The sequence below is a fragment of the Haemaphysalis longicornis genome, unplaced genomic scaffold (assembly GCF_048455015.1).
Source record: "Haemaphysalis longicornis isolate Haplotype H1 unplaced genomic scaffold, Haemaphysalis longicornis Haplotype H1 scaffold_10, whole genome shotgun sequence".
NCBI lineage: Eukaryota > Metazoa > Arthropoda > Arachnida > Ixodida > Ixodidae > Haemaphysalis > Haemaphysalis longicornis.
The window spans coordinates 51,186,931-51,213,468 of NW_027526204.1; the positions used below are offsets into that span (position 1 = coordinate 51,186,931).

A 26,538-nucleotide genomic window follows, 5' to 3' on the forward strand; every position below is an offset into this window, starting at 1 on the left:
TACTTCTTCTGTCGTGCTACGTCTATCTCCCTTGAACTATATCCTCTCATGTGGTGGGATCTAGTCCTCTGGCCTATCTCCTTTGGTCTATCTGGTCTGATGTCCTCTGGTCTATCTCCTCTGGTTGGATGTCTATCTCCTCTGAACTACTTTCTCAGTCTGCAATAACTTGGACGTCCCAGATACTGCACAGATCTCTATAAAACTCCTCGGCTACTCTGACTATTTCATCCCTATTTGTGATGACATTGGCTTGCTTGTCTTTGTGTGCATACATCTGGTTTTCACCACGCCTAGACGCCTCTTCACTGCTTTCAGGCTGCCTCCTTTCTTTACAGCATATTCGATCCTCTCCATATTATACTTTCCTATGTCGGCTGTCTTACGCTTATTGGTAAACTTCGAAAGCTCCACTAGTTGTATTCTGTCAGCTGAGATGGACATTCTCATAATTTGCCGTTTCCTAATTAGATCTTTCGTGTCATGGGAAAGTTTACCAGTATGCTGTCTAGCTATCGTGCCACCGACTTCTACTACACACTCCGTGATAATGCGTGCAAGATTGTCGCTGGCTTCCTGAGACGGAAACTCTGCTTCCTCGGTAAGGGCTGAATATCGGCTCTGCTGCGCGAGGCTGAATTCCTCTTCTATACGGTTTACTGTTAAGCTAATAATTCGGCTTCTTTTGTACTAGCTTGTTACGATCCCTCCTCAAATCAAGCCTAATCCGAGATCTTGCCATACGGTGGTCACTACACCTTATCATTCCGAGCACTTCCACATCCTGCACGACGCCAGGTCTATCGCAGAATATGAAGTGTATTTTATTTTTATGCTCCCCATTCGGGCTCCTCCATTTCCACTTCCGGCTCTTCCGTATGCAGAAGAAGGTGTTTGTGAACGGATATAGAACAATTTTAAGTTCCGTGCTCTCTAAAATTTTAGTAGAAGGGCTTTTTTGTAGTTCCTCTTGTCCCTGGTCAGTTTTCGCGCCGTGACGCTCACAGCTTTGGGTTCCCGCTCGTTGTCGTAGCTCGTCAAGTGCCCCGGTATCTAGCCGCATAGAAGCGCGGTGTCAGTAACACTGCGTCACGCGCCCAAGCAGAGGCTTAGAAAAGATCACTCAGGGCCTCAAGTAGCCGTAACACCTCCTGGCGCTCCGCTAGCTTACCGGATAGCAAACTGAACGGTGGGCATATTGCTTTTGTTTTTTTTTATTCCTGCAAATATCTACATGCGTCATCTCCCGCTGTCTCATCTCCCTTTCCTGTCTTCCCGTTTTCACCCTCCGCCATAGACCCACACAAGCAGGCATTCCGGTATCCACACTTAGGTGAAACAAACAACACCTGCTCGTGGTCTTTCCTTTCTATAACAACGATAAATTCATTCATTCATTCATTCATTCATTCATTCATTCATTCATTCATTCATTCATTCATTCATTCATCACCGCTTCTCCTGGGTTGGAATCGAAACTAGGTCACTCGCGTTAAGAAGCCGACGTCAATCCCATTGCGCCTCAAACGCCCACGTTAATCACATGCATTGTGCTGGGTCGATCTTTGCGCTGCGACGTGCCGCAAAAAGTACACGATTTTATGAAATAAAGAAAAAAGTCTGGATTAAAGTAGTTATTCATCGAAAAGTCAATAAGGACTTCGGTGCCCACCACTTTCGGTATCAACGCAGGACTGGAACCGAAACTAGACAAGGCAAGAACCACAGCCCCTCTGGCGAATTACTGCTCCACATGATACCTTCCGAGATGAGTAGAACTGCGTTAGCTTTTTTTTCCCTGCGCATCACGTTCTGGATGCTTCGTGTATACAATGGTTACCCAGCACTTGCTGATCGAAGTGCACCCGGAAGCTGCTTAACCCGCTTTAGCCAAACTTTCTAAAGTATCGCCACAATAGTGCTATTGGACAACACATTGAGGGAAATCCAAACTACCATGAAGAAAAGGGGACACTCAAGCGCATGCTTTGAATATGTGTATTTGCAAATGACAAGGCGGGCCTTTTGATCTCCCGACGTGACCGTGAACTTCAGCGACAGCATATAGAGAAACAGGATATTCGGCGACAGGCAACGTCCAGCACACAGCTTCCAAGGAGATCAACCGAGATACGTGTGGCCCAAAGTGTGCGTGCTTAACCGATTGATCCACCTGAAAAAACAAGAATCGCGCGTTAGGACAATCGGCATCCATTGCGTGCAACTATAGTGACAAAGGGAATCGATAATTTTGGCAAAGCAGGAGCGGCGATTTGACAAAAAACGTTACAGCAGCCTAGTCACAAGAAAGCGCACCCGGGCGCTAAATTATTCTTCTTGCAGGCTCGCTGATCTTTCGCTCAGTTTAAGTAACTCAAATTTCTTTTCTTCTTTGGATTGTTCCAAAAATAGTGTTTCCATCGTTTTTATTTGTCACCTTAATATAGCGACACTAGCGACAGAGGGGAAGACAGAGCCGGAACTTCATTGATTCGGGAATATGTAAAATCTGCACATTGCAGCTTTCACCGTCATTGAAAGGCTTAACTGGAGCGACGCATTGTATCAAACTCTGCAATGAAACAACATTGATCACCAACTCACATCCGAAGGTTTGCGCTGGGATGGTCAGGAAAGCCCTGAGGATCGTTCCGATGAACGGGATCGTTCCGAACAGGGTACTCAGCACTCCGAGAATGAGGCAGATGGAGCTGTTGATCATGGAGCCCGGATTATTGGCCAACAGGGATTGCAGCAGGCACTGGACAAAGGGCAGGACGGCTCTTTATGAACGTTCGTTTTGGGTGAATTGTCCGTCCCTGGTCCCCACACGCGATTTTCTCCCGTCTTATTCTTTGCTTCTGGCCTTGCAAAAAACTGCTAAACCCATTGTGGTTCATGTGACGTATCCCCCACAAAAAGAAGCACAAACACATGCACTGAAAAAACGGGCAGTGTGCACTGACTAAAGCTTGTGACGTACTGCGAAGACGAACAGTTTTAAATACTATTCGCTAGAGTGTTAACACGGGCTAGTTTGTTCGTACTCACGGCAAAAAAGAGTGCGAAGAAAATCAACGGAAGATGACTTCGTGTTTGTCTTTTTTGGCCTTCCGTTAGGTTTCTTTGCGCTGGTTTTTGTCATGACTATATGCTAATGCAGCAAATAAACTCACAAAAATTGAGTGAATGCATCGACTATTTCTTACAAAAATGTTTTCAAGAGTCCTTGAATAGTACTTACCGTCAGCGTATTGAAGAGATTCAAGAGAAGCCTATCCTGGAAAGTGTGAAAAACAATCTTAGCATTGCGACTCAAGGGCACCCAGGCTACACTTGTTAACAGAAGGGAACACCGGGGAACCAAGGAGAGGACAATAGAGAGCTCTACTGGTTCTATCGCAGGCATATCGACAATAAGTGCGGTGGTTGTGAACATTTTTTACCTTACTGGCTACTGGATTATCTTGATGTTCAGTATTTAGGTTATGGCGCGTGCCTTAATTATCAGGCGCCACATAGTCGCACGACAGCGCACAAAGCTACAAGCCGTGCCTACCGATCATTACAAATGCGCATATCAGGAACATTATTGATAGCCCGGTACTGCGATCAGCATTATAACGTGAACGTAAGTAAACAGCGCTAAGCTTTTGGAAGTGTAACCGACCCACATAATCGAACTACGCTACGCCACTGTAAAATGTTCGGCTGCTTTCTCGAACACCAATACAATCTAAGCTCATACTTTTGCAGACCTAGCGTGTTTCGTCTTTTCCTGCTGCGTCCTGTGTTAAAGATCGCTTGAAGTATGACTTCGTTATTAAACCTCTACTTTGCCAATGACGGGCGACGGCTGGAACCCCCCCTCTCTTAATGGCCAACATTGCTCAAAATGGCTCCTAATTCTTTTGTATAAATCGCCATTTAATAATCCCTGTAACTCCTGCGGGCTTTGAGGGTGTTTAAGTAAATACAATAACTGGTATAATATTACAGTTGAGTCTGACCGGCACTGGCCCCCCACGGCTGGGAGCAGCCCTCACTCCCCTTTTACCGATCAACGGTGCTCGTGGTTGCTGCACAGAGTAGCCCATCTCGCACCGGACCTTTGTTGCTGCAGCATAAATGCGCTCAGGTTTCGACAGGGTCAGCCAGAGCATTACGACAGGAGAAGTGGTCAGCCAGTGTAGTCGATGAACGATTTCTCAGAAACTGACCAAGTCGGCTTAGGGGAAGGCCCCCTGGTTTTACAGGAGAGCCCCTTTAATGACTGTGTCACGACACCAGCCCTTTTGAGGTTTGCGCTCGAATAGCACGCCCCGACCCGAATAGGCCTTTTCCGCAGGTATCGCTGCACACGAGGACGGGGTCACTACATTGAAGAACACCCGCCGCGGTGGCTCAGTGGCTAAGGCGTTGCGCTGCTGAGCACGAGGTCGCGGGTTCGATTCCCGGCTACGGCGGCCGCTTTTCTGATAGAGGCGAAAAGCAAAAACGCCCGTGTGTACGAGATTTCGGCGCACGTTAAAGATCATCAGGTGGTCAAAATTAATCCGGAGCCCTCCACTACGGCGCGCCTCATCACCTGCGTTGCGTCGGCGCGTTAAACCATACAATCAATCAATCAATCAACTACATTGAAGAAGGTTTCTGACATGCAGCTTCGACAACATGATCACAGGATTGCAAGAGGCGGGCAGAAGCATACCCAAATCCTGGCCTCCGAGAAGAACTTCAGGCATCAGCAGTATCAACACCCAGAAGCGGTATCAACACCCAGAAGTTTTGAGCCTGGTACACCACAGAAGACCTCGGCAAGCGATACCACGGTAACGCTTTCCCTTAAAGTAACTCTACCTCGTAAAAATCCACGTTACACCGCCTCAGGCGCAACTTTGCAGCCCAAAGAAAAGCCCTGCAGGCTTGGGCTGTTCTCACGCGACATTGCCCTCCATCTACCGTTTTGTTGCGCGTGTCCCTTACGTTCTATCAGCGCAAGGTAACCGCGCGTAAATGCCGGTAAGCAAGCAGCAACTGACAAACTTCGCAGCAGTGACGCCATATCCGCGGATGCAACGGTCCACCAAAACATAACGATGATGCGGTGTCGTTGCCACGTGCGGGGCCCTCCCTTGTGCGGGGGCAGCTTAACGAGCTCCGCAATGTTCCCTGCAATCCACGGCGCAACGCTCCTCGGTTTTTGGGAGTAATTCGCCTAAAAACCTAGCCCCCGCCCCCAAACACTGGTCTAACATTGTGGGTAGCATCAGTACGGACGGACTTTACAATAACTTTGTTCGAGTATCGCTCGCATGATGCAAGGCAACCCCTCGCATTCTGTCATCTAACGACATCTCTCGCGTATCGCGCAGACAGTGGGCAGACCCTCGTGATAGATGGCAGCCAGTATGTAAACGATAGAGGTGGGGGGTAGAGGTACGGAGTGTTCGAAGTCTCTTACTTGCGTTGTTTTCCATCCTTCGAACACCATCGCTGCGTGGCTTTCCTATCTCTAATTAGACCATGCTAAACACCCGAGAATGTGCCGGTTATCGGTCGTAAGCCAACTAACTGGCCGCTATAATTTCAGTTTTCCATTCGTTATGCTCCGGTAAAATCCTTATGGGTAGAAATATCGTTACCTATTCCGCAAAACCACAAAAATGTGTCTTAGACGTTTTTCCTTGCAAAGAAATCAACCCTTCCTGTAACTGTGCGACACTGTACGATCTCCCTGTGGGTCGTCAAGAAATACACAAATTCTTCACCCTACCTTCACGTGACGTGCCGCGCTTCAGGATACTCGGTTTCTCTACAAAGTGGAGTATAAAAATCGCTCTTTATGGAGGTACGCCCGGCGGGCCTGACCACTTCTGGTCACCCGACTCTCTCAAGTTACATGGGGCGAGCCCTAATAATCTGGAGCACTCCTTCAAACTGTCCCTAGTACCTAAAACCCCTGCCTCCTACCCAAGACTTCCTTCAAGAGCTTTCAGTCGCTCACTCAGCTTCAGAGGTACGCTTTACTTTGGCGCTTCTGGATAAAGCCATACGCCAACTTTCCAGCTGCCTTCAGAGAAGACGCATTATTAGAACCAGTTGGTACAGTTAGAACACAAGAGTCCGAGTGCTTGAGTGAAAAAAGTAAGATTGAATTATAGGTTTGGTTTCTCGATTTTATTTCCATAACTGTTATACGTTATATTTTGAGTTCGTATTGTTTTGGAGTTGTTTTGGATATAAACGTTAGAAGGTTTGTTTTTTTTTATACCAACATTGAAGTTTACTACGAAGGCTTCTCCGTACCATTGCTCATAACTACACAACCTAATATAAAAGTTCAGTTATTTCAAAATAATGTACGTGCTTGTTTGTGTATGTACACAATATAAATGGGTGAAAAGGAAAACGCCAGTGTGTTCGAGACTTCGGTGCACGTTGAATATCCCAGGTAGTAAAAATTAATACGGAGCCCTCCACTACAGCACGCCTCATCGTCTGTGTAACGTCGGCGAGTTAAACCTCATAATCACTTAGCTAATGAACAATCTAAATGTCGCCATGGTAGGCGCAGTTTATCGCAAAATTGTGCTAGTCTTGGAGTGAAGTGAATTGTTTAAATGTCATTTCTTTGATTTCTCTATGCGTATTTTTGTATGACACGAGTCCTTGGACCCGAAGCTCATTGCGTTTAAGCACCCATGGACGTTTTATTTATTGGTAATGATGGTCGTTTGATAGTTTCGGAATTCTGTGCAAGAAGCGCTGTGAAAGGGCCTCTTGCACAGTGCTGAAAAATAGATATTGCTTTTGCACAGTTGTGAAACCGTTTCAATACGTTGTCTACAGAAGATGCGCAAGGACATCTAGACGTAATCAATGCACGCCGAAGGTGAGCGTAGTTTCAAAACTCTTTAATGTGGCAATTTTATGCCTGCCAAACTCGTTCATACTACAATTTTATGACTGCCAAACTGGTTCACGCTACAGTTTCATTCCTTCCAAACCTGTACCGTTCGCCAGGGAAAAAAAAGATTCTGAAGTGTTAATTTTACCTACAGGAATACTAACCGTCCTGGAGTTATGGCCACGACGATATTAAAAGAAGGCAAAAGGCCTCGAAAACGTCAGTGCACACCAAACGCAAGGGCGCACACTTGCTGGGGTGATCTTGGGTTAAAGTATAAAATTTACGTTTCTTTCCTGCGTGACATTCCCGGTGACTGCGAAATTTTTGGCGAAGGTTGCATAGCGACTCGTCGTCCGCAGGGATCCGACGTAAGTAATTGCAGCCACTTCCTCACACCATACACCCTGTTTATGCATCGCCCCATAGCCATACTATACCAACGCGGAAACGTCGCATGTGAATATCTTCTAAACACTGCGAGGAAAAGTTTAAAATTCATTGCCTGAGCACGAACAGGTATCGCTTGTTCGGTATTGAACTGCTGTCCCTGTGAAGAATTATTGAATTGCTGTCCCTTAGAGGCATTTTTAGAGGTTTTTGTAGCAGCTGTCAAACAGAAAGCATATTCTTGATCGGAACGTGGGAGATAGTTTCATCATATCCCATTACCCAGTTAATAATTTTTGTGTAACTGGTATCGTTACATATAAGCACAGTTGTTTCACATACCGTGGCAGGCTGCCCGTTTTGGCAGAGGAGAAGAGTCTGGTTCAGGCACTGAAACACAACGAAAGTTTGATGAGTTAAAGACGACAACAAACCACTGAGAAATAGAATCACTGCCGCAGCATGCACATGTTTCATCCTGCTGGCTTTAGCTACCCGTGTACGTCCGGTTTCTCTGGCACCCCGCCCGTGACTCGAAGAGCAATGGACTGCCTCTCGTATGGCCATAGAAACCCTCCTTATTAATTTCCCGTTTCTCTGCCCTAGCCAGTGTTTCCAGTCTCCAGTGTTTTTTTCCCTCCCATTTTTCCGTGCCCACTTTGTCGTCGGTGCTGCCTTTACCTGCTTTTTAACTGTTGTGTAAACCCCCCTCTCCCCTACGGACTTTCCGTACCGCTTGGTCAGCTGTCCGGTCCTCCGCCTCCACTACGTGTCCACCCTCCTCGTATACAGGTACTTAAACACCGTCGCGGCGCAGTTTTCGTCCTCCGTGTCACGATGCGGCGCCCTCTACTGACTGGTTTCGGTATTAACGCCAGACTGAAACTGCTACTTGTCATTAGAGGGCGCCACAGCCCCTCTTGGCGGAAGAGTAGGAGCGACGCCTCCTGTATCGGGCAATGTTATGCACGCGGCATTGGAAAAAGAACACAAACACAAGATAACCACAAGAATAACTCATGGGAAGCGGTGGCGGATCAGTACTCCGCACTTCCGACAGACTTCACATTGAGTGGAACTGCTGTTTTTTCGTGAGTCGAACTGCCGTTTTGTGAGTGTGTTTCCTCCAATGTACAAAAATACGTGTATACTTGTGCGTACAGCAGTGTATTGTTTTCGTTTGTGTGTAGAAGAACTTAAAATCGCTGTTTCCGGCCCGTGCGTGTTTTGTGGTGCATAAATGCTACGCTCTTGTGTTTGTGTGTAATCAGCGTTGTTTTTTGTGATTTATAGATGGTACTGCCTAATATTCGGCCTGAGAGAATGTAACTGCTATTCATTGTTGGAGTCAAATTATCGTCATTTTCTGTAAGCAATAATGCCGTCTGTAGCAATGCAACTACATTTGATGTTTTCAAGAACTGATGCTCAACTGCTTTGGTCTCACAAACACTGGAAGTATGAAAAAGTATTAAAAATATAAAATAAATGAACTCGCGCGAAAAATAAAGTGGGTACACAAATTGGTTGTCTGACTCACGTTACTTGCGCCGGCAACACGTTTGTCAACTTCTTTAGAAATCCTAAATGCTTGCAGAGCGTGGTCAATAAACACATCCAGTACTCAGATTAGGTTGTAGCAAAGTACCTCAGCCGCAAATGATTACTCTGTTCCATTCAGATAACTTCGAAACTTTCTCAAAAGATTGTTCTCTCTTTTCTTTCCAAGTCTCGGCATTGTTCGACAGCTAAAATTACGTCATTGCAACGGTGTAGCGGCTATTGGCTGGCTTTCCTTCAGTTCCAGCCATGAACGCAATCTACATCCACTATTTGAAAAGAAACCGCGAAAGCAAGGCAGACACGAAAGGCGCACACGCTGCGACGAGCAAAGCACGCAGTCCTGCTCCCTGCTGGCGATAACTGTAGCTTTCGCTGTGCTTCCAGACACGACGGAAACGGAAGGCGTTTGTCGAATGTGCAGCTCGGTCCTTTAAACTGGCTGCCAAAATAATCACGTTTAAAGCAATGATGCATCAAGGACGCTTTACCCGAAAATCTCCCTGCCCTGATATTGAAGTCCGCACTAATAATTACCTGCAGCCGCCAGTAAGCGCGTACGGGAACAACTCTGAAGTGAACCCAGTTTCCTGTTTACAGAGCCCAGAAGAGTGCGCGCCTACCCTGCCAAGGTTGAGGGTGCTGGGAAGGGTGAGGCTGACGGGATCGGTGCAGCTCTGGTTGCCGGAAAGCATCGTCAGGCAGTTGGGCACCCCGCTGATGGCGCACAGAGGAGCTGTCACGAAGCCCGTTACCACGGAGAAGAGCGAGGCTGCAGAAAACATGTGATGGAAATATTGGAAATAAGCATTCACTTCATTTCAATGCAGAAACTCTAAGAAACTGTCTGGTTTGTTCCGTTTTGCCGAAAAGCTGCACAGCGGGACCTGCGCCACTTGAATCATATGGCGCTGTAAAAGGCGGAACAGCACACCCCACAGGTGCTAAACATGAATTACGTTTTGAGACTAGGAAATTCTGTGCTACAAAGTGGGAATTAGTTTACGCTTTTGTCGCATCACCAGGCCTTCTTTTTTACACAGCGTGTCGTGCACATGACATGGCAGCTAGAACCTACGCCGAAAACCTGCACGAAAATTCATTGAACGTTTATTCCTGGTTCTATATACCAAGAATAATATACCAGGAATTACCTATATACATAGGTTATAATTAGTAAATAAATTGTTTGCAAATCACTTTCTCCCACGGCATTGTAGCCTCAGGTTGTCTTATCGATGTCGCCACGCGGACTAACGTCAGCGAAACACCTGGACGCTGTGCTAGTTTCCCGCTTAAACTGATCAAAATGATCAGCCACGAGCTCTCACACCCGCATCTTCAGGGACGGAAGCGTACTAGGCCTGTGTTAAAAAATCATTGAGGCTAGTCTTGAGTGCTTGAGTGCTTGGAGAGCGTAAATTGTGAATGCAGCAGATGCTCTCAAAAACGCTCCTTCGACGGCTTACTAACGGCGTCGTGCGTATAAGTGCTAAACATAGATGTTCTCTGAAACTTGTGTTTGTATCTTCCACAAGCATCTGAGAAAGAATTGCATCAAAAACAATTAGCGACTTCTAACAGAGGAGAAGAACGAGAAAAAAACGTTTTTTTTTCAGACGATAAGAGAAAAACGTTAAGTGGTTGGCACATTTTCATCTCAGAACACCGCGGGCTGCTGCTGCTGCTCGGGCCCGATCGACCAGCAATTGTTGGTCCCCGAGCCGCGAGCTGGCCAGGCGGCTCTCCCAGTGTTCTGGGGAAGGGGACTAGTACAGGGTATAGGTGTTGGGCATTCCCATACGAGGCAGCACGTGGATACCGGTATGTCGCAGAAAGGGCAGTTGTAGGGGTATATTGACTGGGGTCGTGTAAAAGGTACTGGTTTGAAGTCGTCGCCCCATGCGTCCACCTGAGAGACTTAGTGACGGGTGGGGAAGGCGTACTCTCGTCTAGGTCGGTAACAGTTCCGCCGTATTTCAGTGTATTGGATTTGAATTGGAGGGTGGATGCCGGACGGGGCAGAGCCTTCCTCCCCCTGCGGCAATTGTGGGCAACGCTGCCATCAGGTTCCTTTCCTCCAAGCGAAGAGTGACCGGTGGTGGGTATTAGTGTTCTGGGGCTACTTCTGGTCTAAGAAAATTTATATCAGAAATATCTATTTTACTGCCCCGTTTGCAACAATATGCCGGCTTTCTTTAAAACACACTAGAGAGTGTAGCGAAATAAAACAAGCGTTCGTTCAGTACATGTCCGTGGGTTGTGCTTGCCTTGCTAGCTTGCTGCCTTTTGGAGTGAACAGTCCTCGTTTGGCCCTCCCCTGGCTTTCAAAGCAGTCGGCGGGGCCTGACCGGGCCTGGCCGGGCTAACAAAGGAAAGCTTCGTGCCCAGGCTGGAGACGTGATTCAAACCTCGGTTCGTGCGGGCCTCTAGTTCTATTGGAGTCCCTTAAACGAGCGGGTACTTACACAGTCCGAGGAAGCTCAAGATGAAGTTGATGAAGTTGAGCAGAGCCGCCACTACGCCCAGGAGACTGGTGTTGCCCAGAGTGGTGACCAGGCACTGCCGAGAGGAAGCACAACACAAGTGCACTTGTTTTTCCCATATTCGGAAGACACTAAATTTGCTCGACACTTAGTGCGATTCTTCTTTACGGAATGTTGATGTGCACCCTTTCCGTTCCATGCGTGATTTCTGGCAGTAAAGAGATACATTCTACGTTTTTGAAGTTTTTATGTATAGCAAAGGCCATAAGACCATTGGTTTTCAGTGAATCTAATATATGGGCTGTCACCGTAGTCCTGCGTTTCTATTAAAATGTCGCCGGGGTTTAGAAGGACCCACGTGATCACATTCCTAAGGGACTTAATAATTCGCAACGCACAGGCTTTAAAATTTAAAACCACCATGTGTCAATACGAAAAGTTTTACAGATCCGTAGAAATGTTCCTAACAGCCTAGTTTTTCTCATTTTATGTGTGAATATGCTGCGGCAGCTAACGGGAAACCATATAGGATATTGTCACAGATTGCATGGAGATACGACCGCGGCGGGGCCATGGGACAGCGACGTTGACGGAGGCTTTGGGGTATGGGTGAGGGGGAGCCATGGAGGGGACGAAAAGGCCAGCTCGAGGGATGGTGGAAGAAAAGTAGGAAAAAGAGGGGCCCGTGGGAGGAGTATTAAAACGGATCAAAATTTAGAACAGTGGGCGGAGGAAAAAACAAATGCGTAAGTGCAGGAAAAAGAGTGGAGGGAGTAACGGTAGTTTAAAACCGGGGTTGGGGCCATAGGCAGATAGGGTGAGGTAAATCCATTAGATTAGTTAAGGGTAGGGCTAATCAGGGGATTACAACAGGCAAGTCGGTTGGTGACAACCGGCGTCCCTAAAGAAACAGAAGGCCTCCAACCATCATCAGAACGAGAGTTTTACATTTCACATTTCTAAAATCGGCAAACTAGGCCGCTAGGAACATTGTCATAAATAATTGATTCCAATATCAATGTGATGAGGTCCTTTCCTTTTGACTAATCCCTCAGACTGAGCCGCCGTAATGTACACCCGACGTACAGCTCGTCTGCAGACTTCTCTTCCGCCACAACCAAACTTGACGTTAGGTTGAACATGCTTTCTCCGCCCTGTCGAAGGTTGTCCACCGTGCTGTGTGAATTCCAGGAAACGAATATGTCCAGAGGAGTAAGCGCGTAAGTGTCCTGGCCCGCGATCTTGTCTCCCGACGCATTCAGGCGCTGGGGCACGCTGCGCGTCGACGTCAGATAGTTCTTCGGAGATGCACGAGCCTCTGGGCACTGCTGCCAGGCCTAGGCACAGGTCGATCGCGGCCGACGCCACAGATCGGACAGGACATCTTCACGAAGTCCAAATAGTTCAATTGCAGTTGAGCCCGCGCAGCTCAGCAACAAGCTTAAAATAGCATTTCTAGTTATGTACCGTTCTTGGGGCTCCGGCATGCTTTAAATGCGTCTTACGCTCTGTGCGCGATGCTCAGTGCGACCGCGCATGGCCTCACATTCGCATAACTGCTCTGTCGAGTGGATATCGGTACGACGCACTTGATGTTGCATTCACATTCGTTAGCTAGAGCCGGGGAGAACTAAGCTTTCGTTTTGACGCACCCTGCAGGGAAGCATTAAGGTTTTTAAATAATTACTTAGTACTTTATTTATTGTTTTTTATTGAGTGAGTCAATTATTTACTTTTGGTATTACTAGGGTGTCGAACCGGTACCGAACCGAACCGAAAAGTGGAACTGAACCGGTATTTTCGCCGGAATCGAACCCGAACCCGAACCAATATTTTTTGAGCACGCTGAACCCAAATCGGAACTCAACCGAAAAAAAGAAATAATGGTTACTGGTTCATCCCCAACCGGTTCGGCCCTTCGTCGTTGATATTGCACAGTCAATACAATTCCGGCCTTTTTTCTTTCACGTACCATCAACTTAGTACCCGCTCCCGCACTTTCCCCTCCAGACAATTGAACACTATCACGCTCTGTGTAGCAACAAATGCGCACCAATTTAGCAATGGTCTGTTGCTGCTGGAAGTGCCAGCGTAGTGCAAGTTTACCAAACGAAATGTCATTCTCGGCAGCTTGCAGGGGACATAAAGCACAACACGGATTGTACGCGGGCAAGTTGGAACATGTTTCTGGGAATAACAGCGCGAAAGAACGGGACAATTAGAGGAGTAGACTAACACAGCGCCGTTAGTCTACTCCTCTAATTGTGTCGTTCTTTCGCGCTGTTAATTTCAGATATAAAACGACTTTGCCCTTCAATATCTGCGATTTTATTGGAGCAATCAGGCTGCAGGATTGGTCCACTCTGCAACAGCGAAAGCTCGCACCCGATGTGTGCAAACTTTTTCTATTCCGTATTTGGTTTAAATGGTCCGACACGTGCAAATTCTTAATACTGGACAAGTGTGACCGCAGGAGCTGCTCAGTGGCTAAGCCGTTTGCTGCTGATGCAGTTTTGTCTGTTTGAGATCTGCTTTTTTTTTGAAGGTGCACTTACACTGACTACCCAACTCGCTACATTACTTCTACTGCTACTCGTTCCGGAGGGAAGTACTGCTGTGGACGAATTAAAGAGCGCCTAACCAAAAAAGTCCCATCTCATGCTCAGCGCGTCAAGTTTCTCTTTCATTTTGTAATAGCATAATCTGTTATACGATTCCACAATCTAGCACGCAGAAGGATGGCAGGGGGTCAGGCGGTACGATGACACACTGATTGTAATGCACACAACCGGTAAAGCTATTGCAAAACGAATTGCAGTGGTTAGAGCAATGATGCAGTGACTAAGCGTTAACTAAGGCTTACTTTTTACAAAGCGTGGCTAATAGATTCGATAAGGTGACAGCTAAGAAATTATTCAGGGTGACCAAATAATCATATTTATTTGTAGTATTTATGTACCTGTTGTAGGATTTATCTGTTTCTGTTACAAATATAAAAAATGCGTGCCATTGGTATCAAGCACTGGTATTTGACCGCGCCAGTACGCAGACCTAAATTTAAGGCTTCAAGGTTAGCTTGACGGACGATTCCATAGCGACAATTGCGACTTCAGAAAAAAAGGAAAGGGTAGAAAGTCTACTCCACCGTCATATCTCCTGGCGGTGGCTTTATAAATAGTCGCTAGGACAACATAAAGCATGGGCGAGAAAGTAGGTGGTAAATCGTCGCCACTTCACCTGTTTTTTTAATATCTCGTAATTGTTTCAACTTTGCTTTCCGATTGCGCCGCTGTCCTTGTGGAACAGAAGCATTTTGAATTTTTGTCTGTATTTTGTATTTGACTGTCATTTTAAACTACTAAATTTTTTTTCTAACATTTCTAATTAAAATTCAACTCATTGAACCGGTTTGCGAGCTGGTTCAGGCTCCCGAACCGGTTCGCGGACCGGTTCGGTACGTAATTTTGTCGAACCGGAACTGAACCGGAACGAAATGATTTCGCCTGAACCGGAACCGCAACCGAACAGGTATTTTGTTCGGTTTGACACAATGGTTTTTACCATTTGCTGATGTTAAGCGTCTGACGTTAAGAAATTATAGAAACAAGTCTTCAAAAAAGTGAATTATGCGCTGTAAAAAATAACGTTTAAAAGGCCTTTAGTTATTACAAGGCCCCATCACCTATAATATAGTGTCATCGTTCCGTCACGCGTTATGGGTGGGCAAATTTCAGGAAGAAGTCATGAAAGAATGATCACGCTATAATAAAAGTGGATCATGCATGGAATGCGGAATGTGTAATGCGGTTTGTATTTCCTAGTCTGATAAATAATTGGTTGATTAAACGACACAAAAGGGCAAATAACGCAAATAAAGCAGATTTGTGAAAGTGTCATAGCACCGTACAAATTTTGTCACGTGTAGCCACTGTACAACAACGCCGTACAGATTCCCTTTTGCAAATAGGGATGTCTTTGCACACCGAAATTGTCTTGTTTTTTTGCCTGCAATCCCACTTTTCTTAAATTGCACCATTGATGTTCTTAGCATTGCAAACAATGTATATCAAAGGTGTACAGCACTTTACAAAAGCCACAGGTATCAGACACATGTTGCCAAACCTACCTGGAGAACCTTCGTCAAAGCTGTCACGATCCCAGACTGCGGGACAGAAAAAAAGCAGCGTGTTATTCTCAGGGATGCATAGCAATACCAACAAAACTGAAAGGTTTTACACTGAAAATTACTAAATGGGTGGTTGCCCTTTCGGGGACTGGTCTCAGGTATGACTAAACCAGGCAGTGCAATGATTCAATAAAATTTACTTAAGTTAACCGCCCTTCCCCCTTCCAACAGGGAATTGTAAACTATTTAGTGGATAGCAGTTCCTTTTGCAGCGACACTGCTCTTTGTATTTTATGGTTTGCTAACGAAAACAAGATTGGCTGAGATTTGTGCAGGTTTCTTAGCTTTTTGGTAAATTTTAATAATCCACTTTTTTCAGATGTACGGCTGTAACAAGTGTGCAAAGCCTGATTTCTGCACTAAGATTAGTCACCGAGAAATACATTGATGGCAAAAAATTAACCTGTCGTCTCAAATTTAAGCTATCTAAAGCACTTAAGTAACTAGAAGCATTGGTTCGTAAGTTTCAAGTAAAAGTACCTGGATATTTAAAGATTCCTTTTTGCCTCAAATGTACCTGCAGTTTTTTTGCGCAAAATAACGGGGAGTGTATGAAAAGCTCCAGTGGTTCACGAGGTTCGAACGGCTATGACGATTTAAACCGCGTGGTTGTTGAAGCCTCACCGTGACTCCCTGGCGCCCAGACAGAAGGCTCTACGTGGGTCCGTTATCTCGCTGCGCCGCCCGATTCCGGCAGTCGCATTGACCGTTAGCGAGCTAAGACGACAAGGCGAGCCCATAATGTGCTCTGCTCTTAAAATACATGGGGTACGGGTATCAGAAAGAACAAAAATAGGTTGAAGCCGCTAGCGTGTTCTTACAACGGGTGTCGTGCACAGGTTCAAGGAAGTTCCAAGGCACTGTAAAAAAAACGAGAGAAAATAAAGACAAGCTCCTTTGAAGAGAACATTTAGCCATGTCCCGATAAAACGTATTCTCTTTCCTTTCCAAACTATTAAGAGGGCAGAACAAGGATTTCAATAGAAACAAATCCAGCTCCTTACGGGGCGTTTCTGTAACAGCTCCATGCTTCGCAATTCCTGCATGCCGCCTATTCGATCTACAATACTCATATTTTATTATTCCAATATGAATCTATTATTATTATTATTTTACTACTATTATTATATTATATTGTTAATATTGTATTAAACATTGTTAATATTATTATTGTTATTGTTATTATTATTCGTATTTTTATTAATATTATTATTATTTCATTTTTTCTATATCTACTATTATTAAACTACTATTCTACTCTGTTCAGTTCAAATACATTTCCATGCTTGCTTTTGATCGGCTGACGATACGATCGTTAAAAATTTAATACGGGCACATCGGTTTGCAGGTTGGTAGAAGTTGGACCCCTCGATCACGTTGTCAGTTGAGGAAGATTTGCGTTGAACGCGAAATTCAGCATGTAAACTCCACATACTTGTCATTCCCGACAAAAAAAAACAAAAAAAGGAAAACAAAGAATGCAGGTAAATGGCGTTGAAACGGCAATAAAGTAGTCACGTTCTTGTATTTCGCATTTCCTGGAGTTAAGGTCATGTATGTCTACAAATCTCCAAAGCACTTGGGAGTTATCGCCTCTAGTTGTCTGATAATGCCTCGCATACTCTTATTGCTTAAACCGTCAACTCGATTGTCTCCTGCGTGATATTATTGGTAGGCATATCATTCGGAGGCACAACGCATGAGAGTCCGCAAGCGTATTTATTATTTTTGGTGTCTTTCATGGGAGTGGTTTCGGATCATGCGTGCACCTCCGTCCTCTGCCTAGTGAAGCTGGGAACCGATTACAGCAATACTTACAAGTGCCTCAGAGACACAGGAAGAAACTGCGCAAATGGACGGGACGAATGAAGAAGGACAACAAGACAGGCGCAGTCCTGTCGTCCTTCTTCATCCGTCCTGTCCATTTGCGCTGTTCCTTCCTCTAAATATGCAACACCAACTAGCCCAACAACATGCTTTGCTTACCTTGGAGACCCTTGGATAGGGAACTGAGCAAGCGGGGCTAACAAAGGCACCAGTGCAAGTGTTAGCATGTAACATAAGTAATGCATAAAAAGTGCGTATAAAATACACGCTAAACATAGGTACGGTCTACAGAAAAACTGGATTATAAAGACGCGTCCAATCTCACGACACAACGAAAAAAAAATCAATTCCCGGCTGTTTGAAAACTATACAGAACTAGTAACTAAAATTTGCAATAGAATTTCGTATAATATACTGAGGACGCCATAACAGTGCTAACAGAGATAATGTGCTAACACTAAGAGATCGTGTGGATAAGGCAATACAAAAAATAAGCAAAAACAAAAATACGAGAGCAAAATGATTTTGAAGAGTTTTCACAGCACTTTGTATATGATACATTGAAGGAATTGAAACTTAAAATCTGCAAGGGAAATAGAAGGCCCACTTCAGAATGTTGCCACAACTTTCGCAATATATTTCAAGAATAACGTCATTCCAAGTCTCAGCCAACCAAGCTGCGTGACACGCGGTTTTTTTACGTCCACAGCTTACTATATGCCTGTTACATCGGTAGTCTGAACATAGCCTAGGAGTAATTTATTACCGAAGGAATTAGAGTCGGTGTCAGGAGCTGAGTTATCGGAAAATTCATTCAGCAACCCGATGGGAGGAGGCAATTCGGATGTGTTAAAAATTTGTTTCCCCTGCATACGCGAGAAACTGAGCCGGTTGTGTAATCTAGCTGATAATTAAGTAGGGGGTCGTTTAATCTCTGTAGATCTGTATAAACTGGGACCGCCACGCATAGCGTTAAAACAATTCTCAAAGTGGATGTGCTTCACTAAGTTCGCGGACACTTTCACAAAGCTCTTCTAATTTTTCACTGTGAATTTTGTGGTAATCGTAACGGTGAGTACTGTCACATTGATGCTAATCACGTAATGCTGGTATGTCACGATTAAGTTTGCGGTGAACGTGAGGCTGAATAGCCGTCTGTTTATGTAAAACAAGCCTTCCCACACGAGTAAGGAATTTTTTTATTGATTCCGCCCACTTCGCGATGGCGTTTAAGCGTGGCAGGAATTTCGGCGAAAGCTATGTGAAACCATTACTTCAGATAGACGCGGCAGTTTAATATGCGTGGCGACACGTTTTAGCTGCAGTACAGCCGGAGCGTACTGATGGAAGATGTCAAGCATTTTTACTCAATGTGATTTTTGTGATTTTTGGGCCGCATTTCGCTCCTGAGCATTCGTGGTCATAGAAGCTACGAACTGTCTGTCCGATCACTCCCATCGCTCCTTTCAAGCGGCTTTGCTGGGTTTCGCGTTTCGCCACAAGAGTAGGTTGAACATTGGTAAATCTTCGTTGCGCTTTCGTCGTCTTCTACCAGTACTTGTAAGACGCCAAAAACAACGCTTGAGAAGTTGTCCCTACTGTTTTCCCATAAAATAAAAAGGCGAGCGAAGTGTTTAGCACATGGGGCTTTCGGAGCAAGAATTCGAGCATCTACAGAATGGGTAAGGCTGGCTTTCATGCTTGATTGCCATTAGCATACACACCAGCCTGGCGAAGCCCGCTGAAGGGCGAAGATCATTTCCACAGTCTTGCAATTGCTTCTAACCTCCTTTTACCGAATTTCTTCTTAAACTTTGAACGTCGTTCTTTCCTCCATCTACTCTGTTTTCTGTATAGAGCCGACCGCGTTAGGCTGCACTGCGTTATGTTATCTGCGGTTGAACAAAAGTTAGTCAGTTCATGGAGCGCTGGCGTAATACGGTGTGACGGACAAACGGGACAACACGTGAGTGGAAAGATGTACCCAAGTCGCGCAGAACTTTGATCCTGGCGAATTTGTGGCCGGTGTTGCCCCTCTAATAAGTTAGCCATTAAACCATAAGAAAGCGGAGCGAGGGAAGATACGCAAACACGATGCAGCAGGGAAAACGTATTTGGTAAGTATTGTCATTTTTCCGCTTCGAAAGCGCGTAAGCAGATTTGACTGCCTCGGGGGATATTTTCCCCTCTACACGTTATTTGCGTTTTACGGTGCAGAAAATGCTCAAAAACGATACCTGGCTGAAACAGCATAAACCACGATGTACGGCGCATGCGAACTTCAAAGGCAACGTGGTTCAGATACCAAACATTCAACGCTTAAAATGGTGAGGTCTAGCGAATTCAAGCCCTTTAATTTATAAGCACAGGCTACAAATTGTCCCGCTAATAGCAGTGCATTTATTTTTCGTTTTAAACTAAACCATTGAGATGCAATTCACCATATCACTCCCTTGCTTCCCCTGAGGATTCATCTAAGTGGAAACCTGAGAACTGAGGCCGGATCGGATGGTAAACTTTCCGACAAGCTGACAGCAGCGATTACGCCATCGTATGTCCTTTAAGCTTATATGCCACGAAAGTAAATTACTGCTAAACTGCCGTCGAACGCGCGATGCAAACTGCATAACCTGCTTCATGGCATGTACGAGGCTTTCCGACCTTCAAAGCAACTAAAGTAGTAGTTCATGGTCCTTCTGTGGATCGTTGGGAATGCGTGAGAACCTCGTCCGCACGCCGCCAAACGATGACAAGAAGCTCGAACACATCATCGAAGGCTCCCGCCGTCACCTGGACCTCAGGCTACGCCGAGCAATGCTGCATATATGCATGACAGTTCTTGTCGGGTCATACGCTTTTGCGATGGAAACAGCAGGGGCGCCTAATTCGACCTCTCAACGGCGGTGTGGCGTGCGCCGGCGGACATGCCGCCAGGCCAGTGTGCAAAGTATTCCTTTCAGCAGACCGGCACTGCCCGCTGGACTGCCGAAGCCTAAAACACGCAGAAACGCAAGAGATTGCGAAAGGGAAGGAAAAGGTAACAGAATATGCGTGCAAAGTGAGGTCTCCATGGCAACGTCACCTCCTACCATATCGAAGGATGCTATCTGCATCAGCTGTCTACGCTCTATATTGGTTCTGAGCTATTATTGCTCGCTCTGCTACAGAACGAGGCAGATCGACGCGGATATGTTACCAACATGCCCATACACTGCTGAAACAATAAAAGCAATCAACTATTTGCAGTCTACCGAACAACGCGCTTCGGTTGTCCCATACGTAGCTCCCGGTTGCGTCGTGTCGAAACAGGCTGTTATAGGTATGGGTTATTCATTCCTGGGCGATTTCTGCTGCACCTTCAGTCTTTGTTGCCCTTCGCCTCGCCAGGCGAGAACTCAGCGCTCTCATTTCGTTTCCTCTATGCACGGCGGAGTGTGTGAAAGTTTAACAGCTGCTGCTGTGAACTAGCGTTTTAATGCTGCTTTTTTGGTGTCCTCTCGTATAACACGGTTCCGACCACGCGAAACAAATGAGCCGGCAGCAGGGGACATCTGTTTGTCGAAATTCACTCGCAGTTACCTTGGGAACACCTGTGGTGACAAACTTCAGCTTGCATCTTCTTTTGCGCTTTCGCAAAAGCGACTTTTATATTAAATGAGCCCGTTGCTGCAATGGAGAGTGCTAGGAGTTGGGTTCAAAGATGTGCGGCGAAAAAAGTGTCGGCTACCAGTCGACCTTCCTGATGCAAGCATTCTTTGTACAAAAATGTCACACTGGGCGAAAGTCTCATTATAAAGTGCAAAAGATCCAGAAGTGGACCAGTGGGTTAGAATTCACAATAATGTAGCTGCGCTACTCTGACAAAACAGCGCTAGTTTTGTTGTCTTTTCTTTGTCCCGTCAAGCTTTCGCTGATGTACGACTATAAAAGGCACTTCGTTTTTACGAGTGAAATGCTTTGTAAGCGACAAAACCTTGGTTGAATAGCAGATACATACCGTCCCAAGCCCCGAAATTCCAGGCAGAGTTACGTTGATGCAGCCAGCTGGAAATGCAAGCGAGAAAAATGCCTAAACAAGAGTTCTTTTTTCAGTTGGGAAACTATACACAATTCCAGTTAAGGCTGAAACACTTCAAAATGACACCTGATAGTTTCGTACCCTTGGAAAAATGCAACAAAATGCCTTGGTCTTCTTTTATTCTTAGAGGGTACTTTACCTTTGAAATTGCAAAGCAATGTATTCTGCATTTTGTCAATAATTTAACGATACAATGCCGGAAGGCAGAAGGAAACCGATTGTATCTAAGGTCGCCGTTTTCAGAGAACCAGTACTTCTGATTCGCCGACGAGTGCTGCTTTGGTGAAGCAGGGTACGCATATGGTAAACTCACTCCACATCTTGACTTTCACGTAATCGAAGTATAAAAAGTTGACGCCTTTCGAAGGAGGCTATCATCGTCATAAAATAAAATAATAATTGTTTACTGTACTTTGAAACACCGCGAGAAGCAAACAGAGCGTTCTGCCGGCAACCATACGGTTATTTTTAGGCAACTCAGCGACGAAACACTAGCATTTGTCCCGCAAGCTGGTAGCAGCTGTTTAGCCACGTTTATTTAACGGCGAAATTCTATAATCGCGGAACGCCGTTTCTCTTCTCTTCTCTCTTCTCTTCTCCTGTGCCATCTCAGTGCTACCTTCGTCTGATTTCAGTTTCGAATGCTATATTTTATGTTTTTGATTAATACCCGACCACGTAAACTGTTTTTTTCTTGATACACCCTTCTCTAGACTCATAAACTCACAAAGCACGCTCGATTTAATTCCTAGCTTTCGGTTTTCCAATGAAAAGTCTGAAAAGTCTATTTAAGGTGTTTAAGATCGACGAATCCCACACCTCCACACGTATATTAGGCAAGTATATAGCTGAATTTACATAGTCCTAGCTTGCAATATTCAAACCTTTTAGAGTTATAGCAGCTAAAACGAAAACCAGCCCTATTATTTACGTTAGAATAATGTATACGTCTACTAAAGGAAAGCAAAAGAAAAAAAAAGCCGTTTTTGTTTGCACCTCGATAGCAAATTTTTCGTTAAATTGGTTTGTTACCACCGAGCCTAGTCAGATATTACCAAGTATTCTTAGACAAAAACAGAACTTGTATCTATAGGGCTGCGTTAGGTTATGCCAAAGGGCATATTATCGCAAAAGAAAAGAAGAGCGATGTCCTGATATCCAACCACCCATGGTTTCCGAATTGGTTACCATGCGCGTACACTGCACTTTTTCCCTAAAAACTTAAAAAAATGCCCGTCTCACACCTGCAGCAATACGAATGCATCCGCGGAATGAGCGAGGAAATATCTGCAGAAACATGCCGCCATCTTTAATTTTTACGTTACAAGTTGTACCAATTGAGTGATTGTAGGGGTTAACGCACCGACGCAACGCAGGCAATGAGGCATGCCAAGTCTTCTCATCTTTATAAGCAATGAACCATTAACGGGAGAAGTTTTGAAACAAACTTCGCGGACTCTAGTATTAAATCAAAGATGACTCGACATCGGCAGAGAAAGATTAGCAGAATTGAGAATGCGCCTTACTAGTTGCCGCAAAGGCAGTGTGTGCGGTGAGGGCCAACATAAGCATGATTGGTGCCATGGTTCAAGATGTTCCTGCTGGCTTGAAGACACTGCTGATACTGGAAGCCTCGACGGGTGATTTATCCCACTAACCGGTAACCTTTTATATAGCACGCGAACCGGATGTTTGACGCACGGGGATACCGAAAATGAATACACAAATTCCCAATTTGGCACACTATTTTTAATCGCTCTTCTGGAAAATATTTTCAAGCAGATGCGGAACCCGGATACGCGTGGCATAGACGAGGTAGCAGCCCCTGCCGCCACCCGGCAAACACGTGGGGTACGTAGTGGCCTCACACGGGAAGGGTTGGGCTAATTCTTTTTTTAAAAACAGCAGCTCCGGGTGAATGTGCAACTACGACATACCGCTAAATGTAGCAAGTACTTAGCGGTGCCTATTCAAAACCGGACGCGCTCAATGCCAGAAGCAATGTTTGTGGAACGTTCTGGAGGAAATGTCGTTGTCGGGTAAAAACATATAATTCACCATGCGCGCCGACACGAATATTCTCTTGTAATTTCAGAACGCGAAATCACAGTGGCACAGGATCCGGTTGGGAGATCAGCGCATCCCCGCTCCCATGTGAAGGGGAAAGTGCGCCTAGTTTAGCAGCCGACAGAAGCGAGCGCACTCAATCATGCCTCCCAGACTTTGTTATCGTCAACGAAACACAGCTGTACAGTGCGCTGCTTCCGGAACGACAGGTTTCCTGTCCCGTGGGCATGGAGCAAGATTGCTCCGTGCCCGTGGGTAATTGCGGCCTGAAATTATTCACAGCAGCTTTAGCGCCGCGGATCATTAGTTTCTGTTAGCCCGTCACTTGCAAATTACTGCAGCCTATCGCCATTTCATTACCCATTATCGCCTCACGTTGAAGTGTCCGCTTACTTCGAAATTAATAAATGTGCGTTTTCATCAGTCGTAGCTCCACTGTCGTTTGAGAAATTACACTTTGAGTTTGTACACTGTTTCTTTTTTTTGTGTATGGTGCTCACTTATATCATTTGTTATGGACTTTTTTTATTGAAAATTATTGAGTGTGACAGCAACAAGAGCGACGTCAGTGCGCTCTTTGGAGCGGAGCCTTTAAGCGAAGTGTAGCAAGGCGTGAAGGAGCACCAGTTCCTGGATATTGTGAATAAAGTCTATAATAAACTGAATCACCTTTGCTTCAAATGGAAATTAATTGCCAATCATCCAAAAATAGTTGATGTTGCACAAGCGCAACACGAATACCAACGGCACAATATTGCACCGGTGCCAATCATCCAAAAATAGTTGATGTTGCACAAGAGCAACACGAATACCAGCGGCAAAATAATGCACCGGTGTTTAGCAATCATGTTGCCAGGAGGGCAAGACGCATCTGTATTACAATCCCGCTAAGACGGTGTCCATAACGCCCTGAAGTGTTGCCGGCGCCGTACGAAACGCGAACGGCGCAACTTTGAATTCGTATGGGCCGTCCTGCGTTAGAAATGTATTCTTCTCTCTGCCACGATCATGAACTTCAATTTGCCAGCAGCCACTCGTTATGCCGACTGGCGAGAAATAACGAGAATGGCGGAGCTGATTGAAGGTGTCAGTAGGGACACATTAAAAAAAAAAGACGCCGAAGGAACGGTTTGTTCAAACCTAAACAGTGAAGTTGTGCTTACGCGTCTGCGCGTATTACCTATGTTAAATATTCACCTATTCACTAGGGAAAGATTACCCTGCATTTCTACTGGGCACGAATGCGCTGGGGCCACAACGGAGAAAATTTACGCGAAATGCTAAGAACTTCCTAGGATCGTGAAGACGAAAGCCTAGAAGAACGTTCTGTTGTCCTGCTCTTCAACTTGCGGTAGAACTTAGCGGCAGCGCCCGTCATTAAAGCACGTTCTGTAAGCAGCCCCATCAGACAGCATTTCCCGGAGGTCGTTCCATTCGTTCGCCGTCGCTAGGAGCCTCCAGCTCGTCTTCGTCGGTACCTTCAAATTTTGAGACGGCTCGAATTGCAAGGGCGGCAGTGGCGTATACCCTCCTCCGGCGCTTGTTTCACATTCCTTGCGCGCCATCTGTCACCCTTTCTCAGAGCCCTCATCCAATTCTCCTTCCAGCCTTGCTGTTTTTCTTTCCCGACGCGTCCTTGATCCAAAGCTAGTGCTCCTACATTTCGTGCCTCACGATGGTCTGCGTATGGCACTCACATACAACTGCATACGTGCATTTCTTACCGACCGTACTGCCACTCTTGGTGACGAACCATTCCATTCCGACACGTTTAACACAAGTCCCAAAGGAACACCCCAGGGCTCTGTTATCTCACCCTTCCTTGGAGATATCGCTCTCCGAAACGCCAAAGGAGGCATAGGGGTGTGGTTAGGCTCTTTTTTTTACTACGGTAATGAACTTAATATTTTTTAAATATTTTTTAATAATATAAATAGCCCAGAAAGTGAAGGAGAACACAGTCGCCCAGATAGCCGAATTGGTAAGGCATTCGAGATCTAATCGAAAGGCGTGGGTTCGGTCCCCACTCTGGGCGCGTGTTTTTCTTTCTTGCTTTCTGCCGTATATTAAAAAAAATAATAAGTTCGTTAACCGTAGTAAAAAAAAAGAGCCTAACCACACCCCTATGCCTCCTTTGGCGTTGTAGACTGCCGACCTATCTTTCTGTATTCCCCCAACGAGCCCCTCATTTCCTTACTATATTATTCTGCGAAAGCCAAGCGAGGGTCTCGGTTCTGGCAGCCTTGATGCCTAGGTAGCATAAGAGGGCTTCCTGTTAGTTACCCGCTCATGACAGGCTGTAGACGTTCTAGTCACGCCCCGGGGGTGGAAAAGAAGGTCCCCTTCTCCCCGTGTAGTCTGAGTGGCGCTGGCTACCACCCTCAAGCGTCAGATACACTTCTAGTAAATATAAATAGCCCAGAAAGTGAAGGAGAACACAGTCCCCCAGATAGCCGAATTGGTAAGGCATTCAAGATCTAATCGAAAGGCGTGGGTTCGGTCCCCACACTGGGTGCGTGTTTTTCTTTCTTTCTTTCTTCCGTATATTAAAAAAAATATTAAGTTCATTAACCGTAGTAAAAAAAAAGAGCCTAACCACACCCCTATGCCTCCTTTGGCGTTGTACACTGCCGACCTATCTTTCTGTATTCCCCCAACGAGACCCTCATTTCCTTACTATATATATATATATATATATATATATATATATATATATATATATATATATATATATATATATATATATATATATATATATATATATATATATATATATATCATGGCTAAGTTGCGCGAAAAAGGATAGATATGTTCCCGAATTTAGCAGAGTTTAAAGCTTATGTTTCATGTTCCCACTGCACATGTTCACCCACGTAGATTTGTAGATACCTGTGTTGGTTTGTCGTCTACAGAGTTCGCGATTCGTCAGAATTGTAACCCCTTGCGGCACGATGAAGGATCGTGTAGGATAAGAGAGTAGGATGAGGAGATGTTAATAATATTTCCCGGAAATCGATTCTCGATAATTAGCGAT

The 26,538-nt window shown here is 45.4% G+C and overlaps 1 protein-coding gene across 1 annotated transcript; it reads right to left on the reverse strand.

Annotated features, from left to right (window-relative positions):
* Positions 1-1,982: 1,982 nt before the first annotated feature.
* Positions 1,983-23,091, reverse strand: LOC144158516 (uncharacterized). Its single transcript, XM_077689421.1, has 10 exons — positions 22,964-23,091; positions 21,357-21,403; positions 16,354-16,392; positions 15,473-15,508; positions 11,329-11,422; positions 9,484-9,632; positions 7,643-7,690; positions 3,245-3,280; positions 2,605-2,761; positions 1,983-2,173 (listed from the first exon to the last, which is right to left on the reverse strand). The coding sequence occupies exons 1-10, from the start codon at positions 23,019-23,021 to the stop codon at positions 2,157-2,159; spliced, it is 681 nt and encodes a 226-aa protein (XP_077545547.1). The 5' UTR covers positions 23,022-23,091; the 3' UTR covers positions 1,983-2,156.
* Between the last annotated feature and the right edge of the window lie 3,447 nt (positions 23,092-26,538).

Coding starts and splice junctions, on each gene's coding strand:
- LOC144158516 (XM_077689421.1), bottom strand. CDS start 23,021: ATGGCACCAATCATGCTTATGTTGGCCCTCACCGCACACACTGCCTTT. Junction 15,509..16,353: donor ACCTGTGCACGACACCCGTT/GTAAGAACACGC, acceptor TCTGTCCCGCAG/TCTGGGATCGTGACAGCTTT. Junction 7,691..9,483: donor GCACCCTCAACCTTGGCAGG/GTAGGCGCGCAC, acceptor GTTGTGTTTCAG/TGCCTGAACCAGACTCTTCT.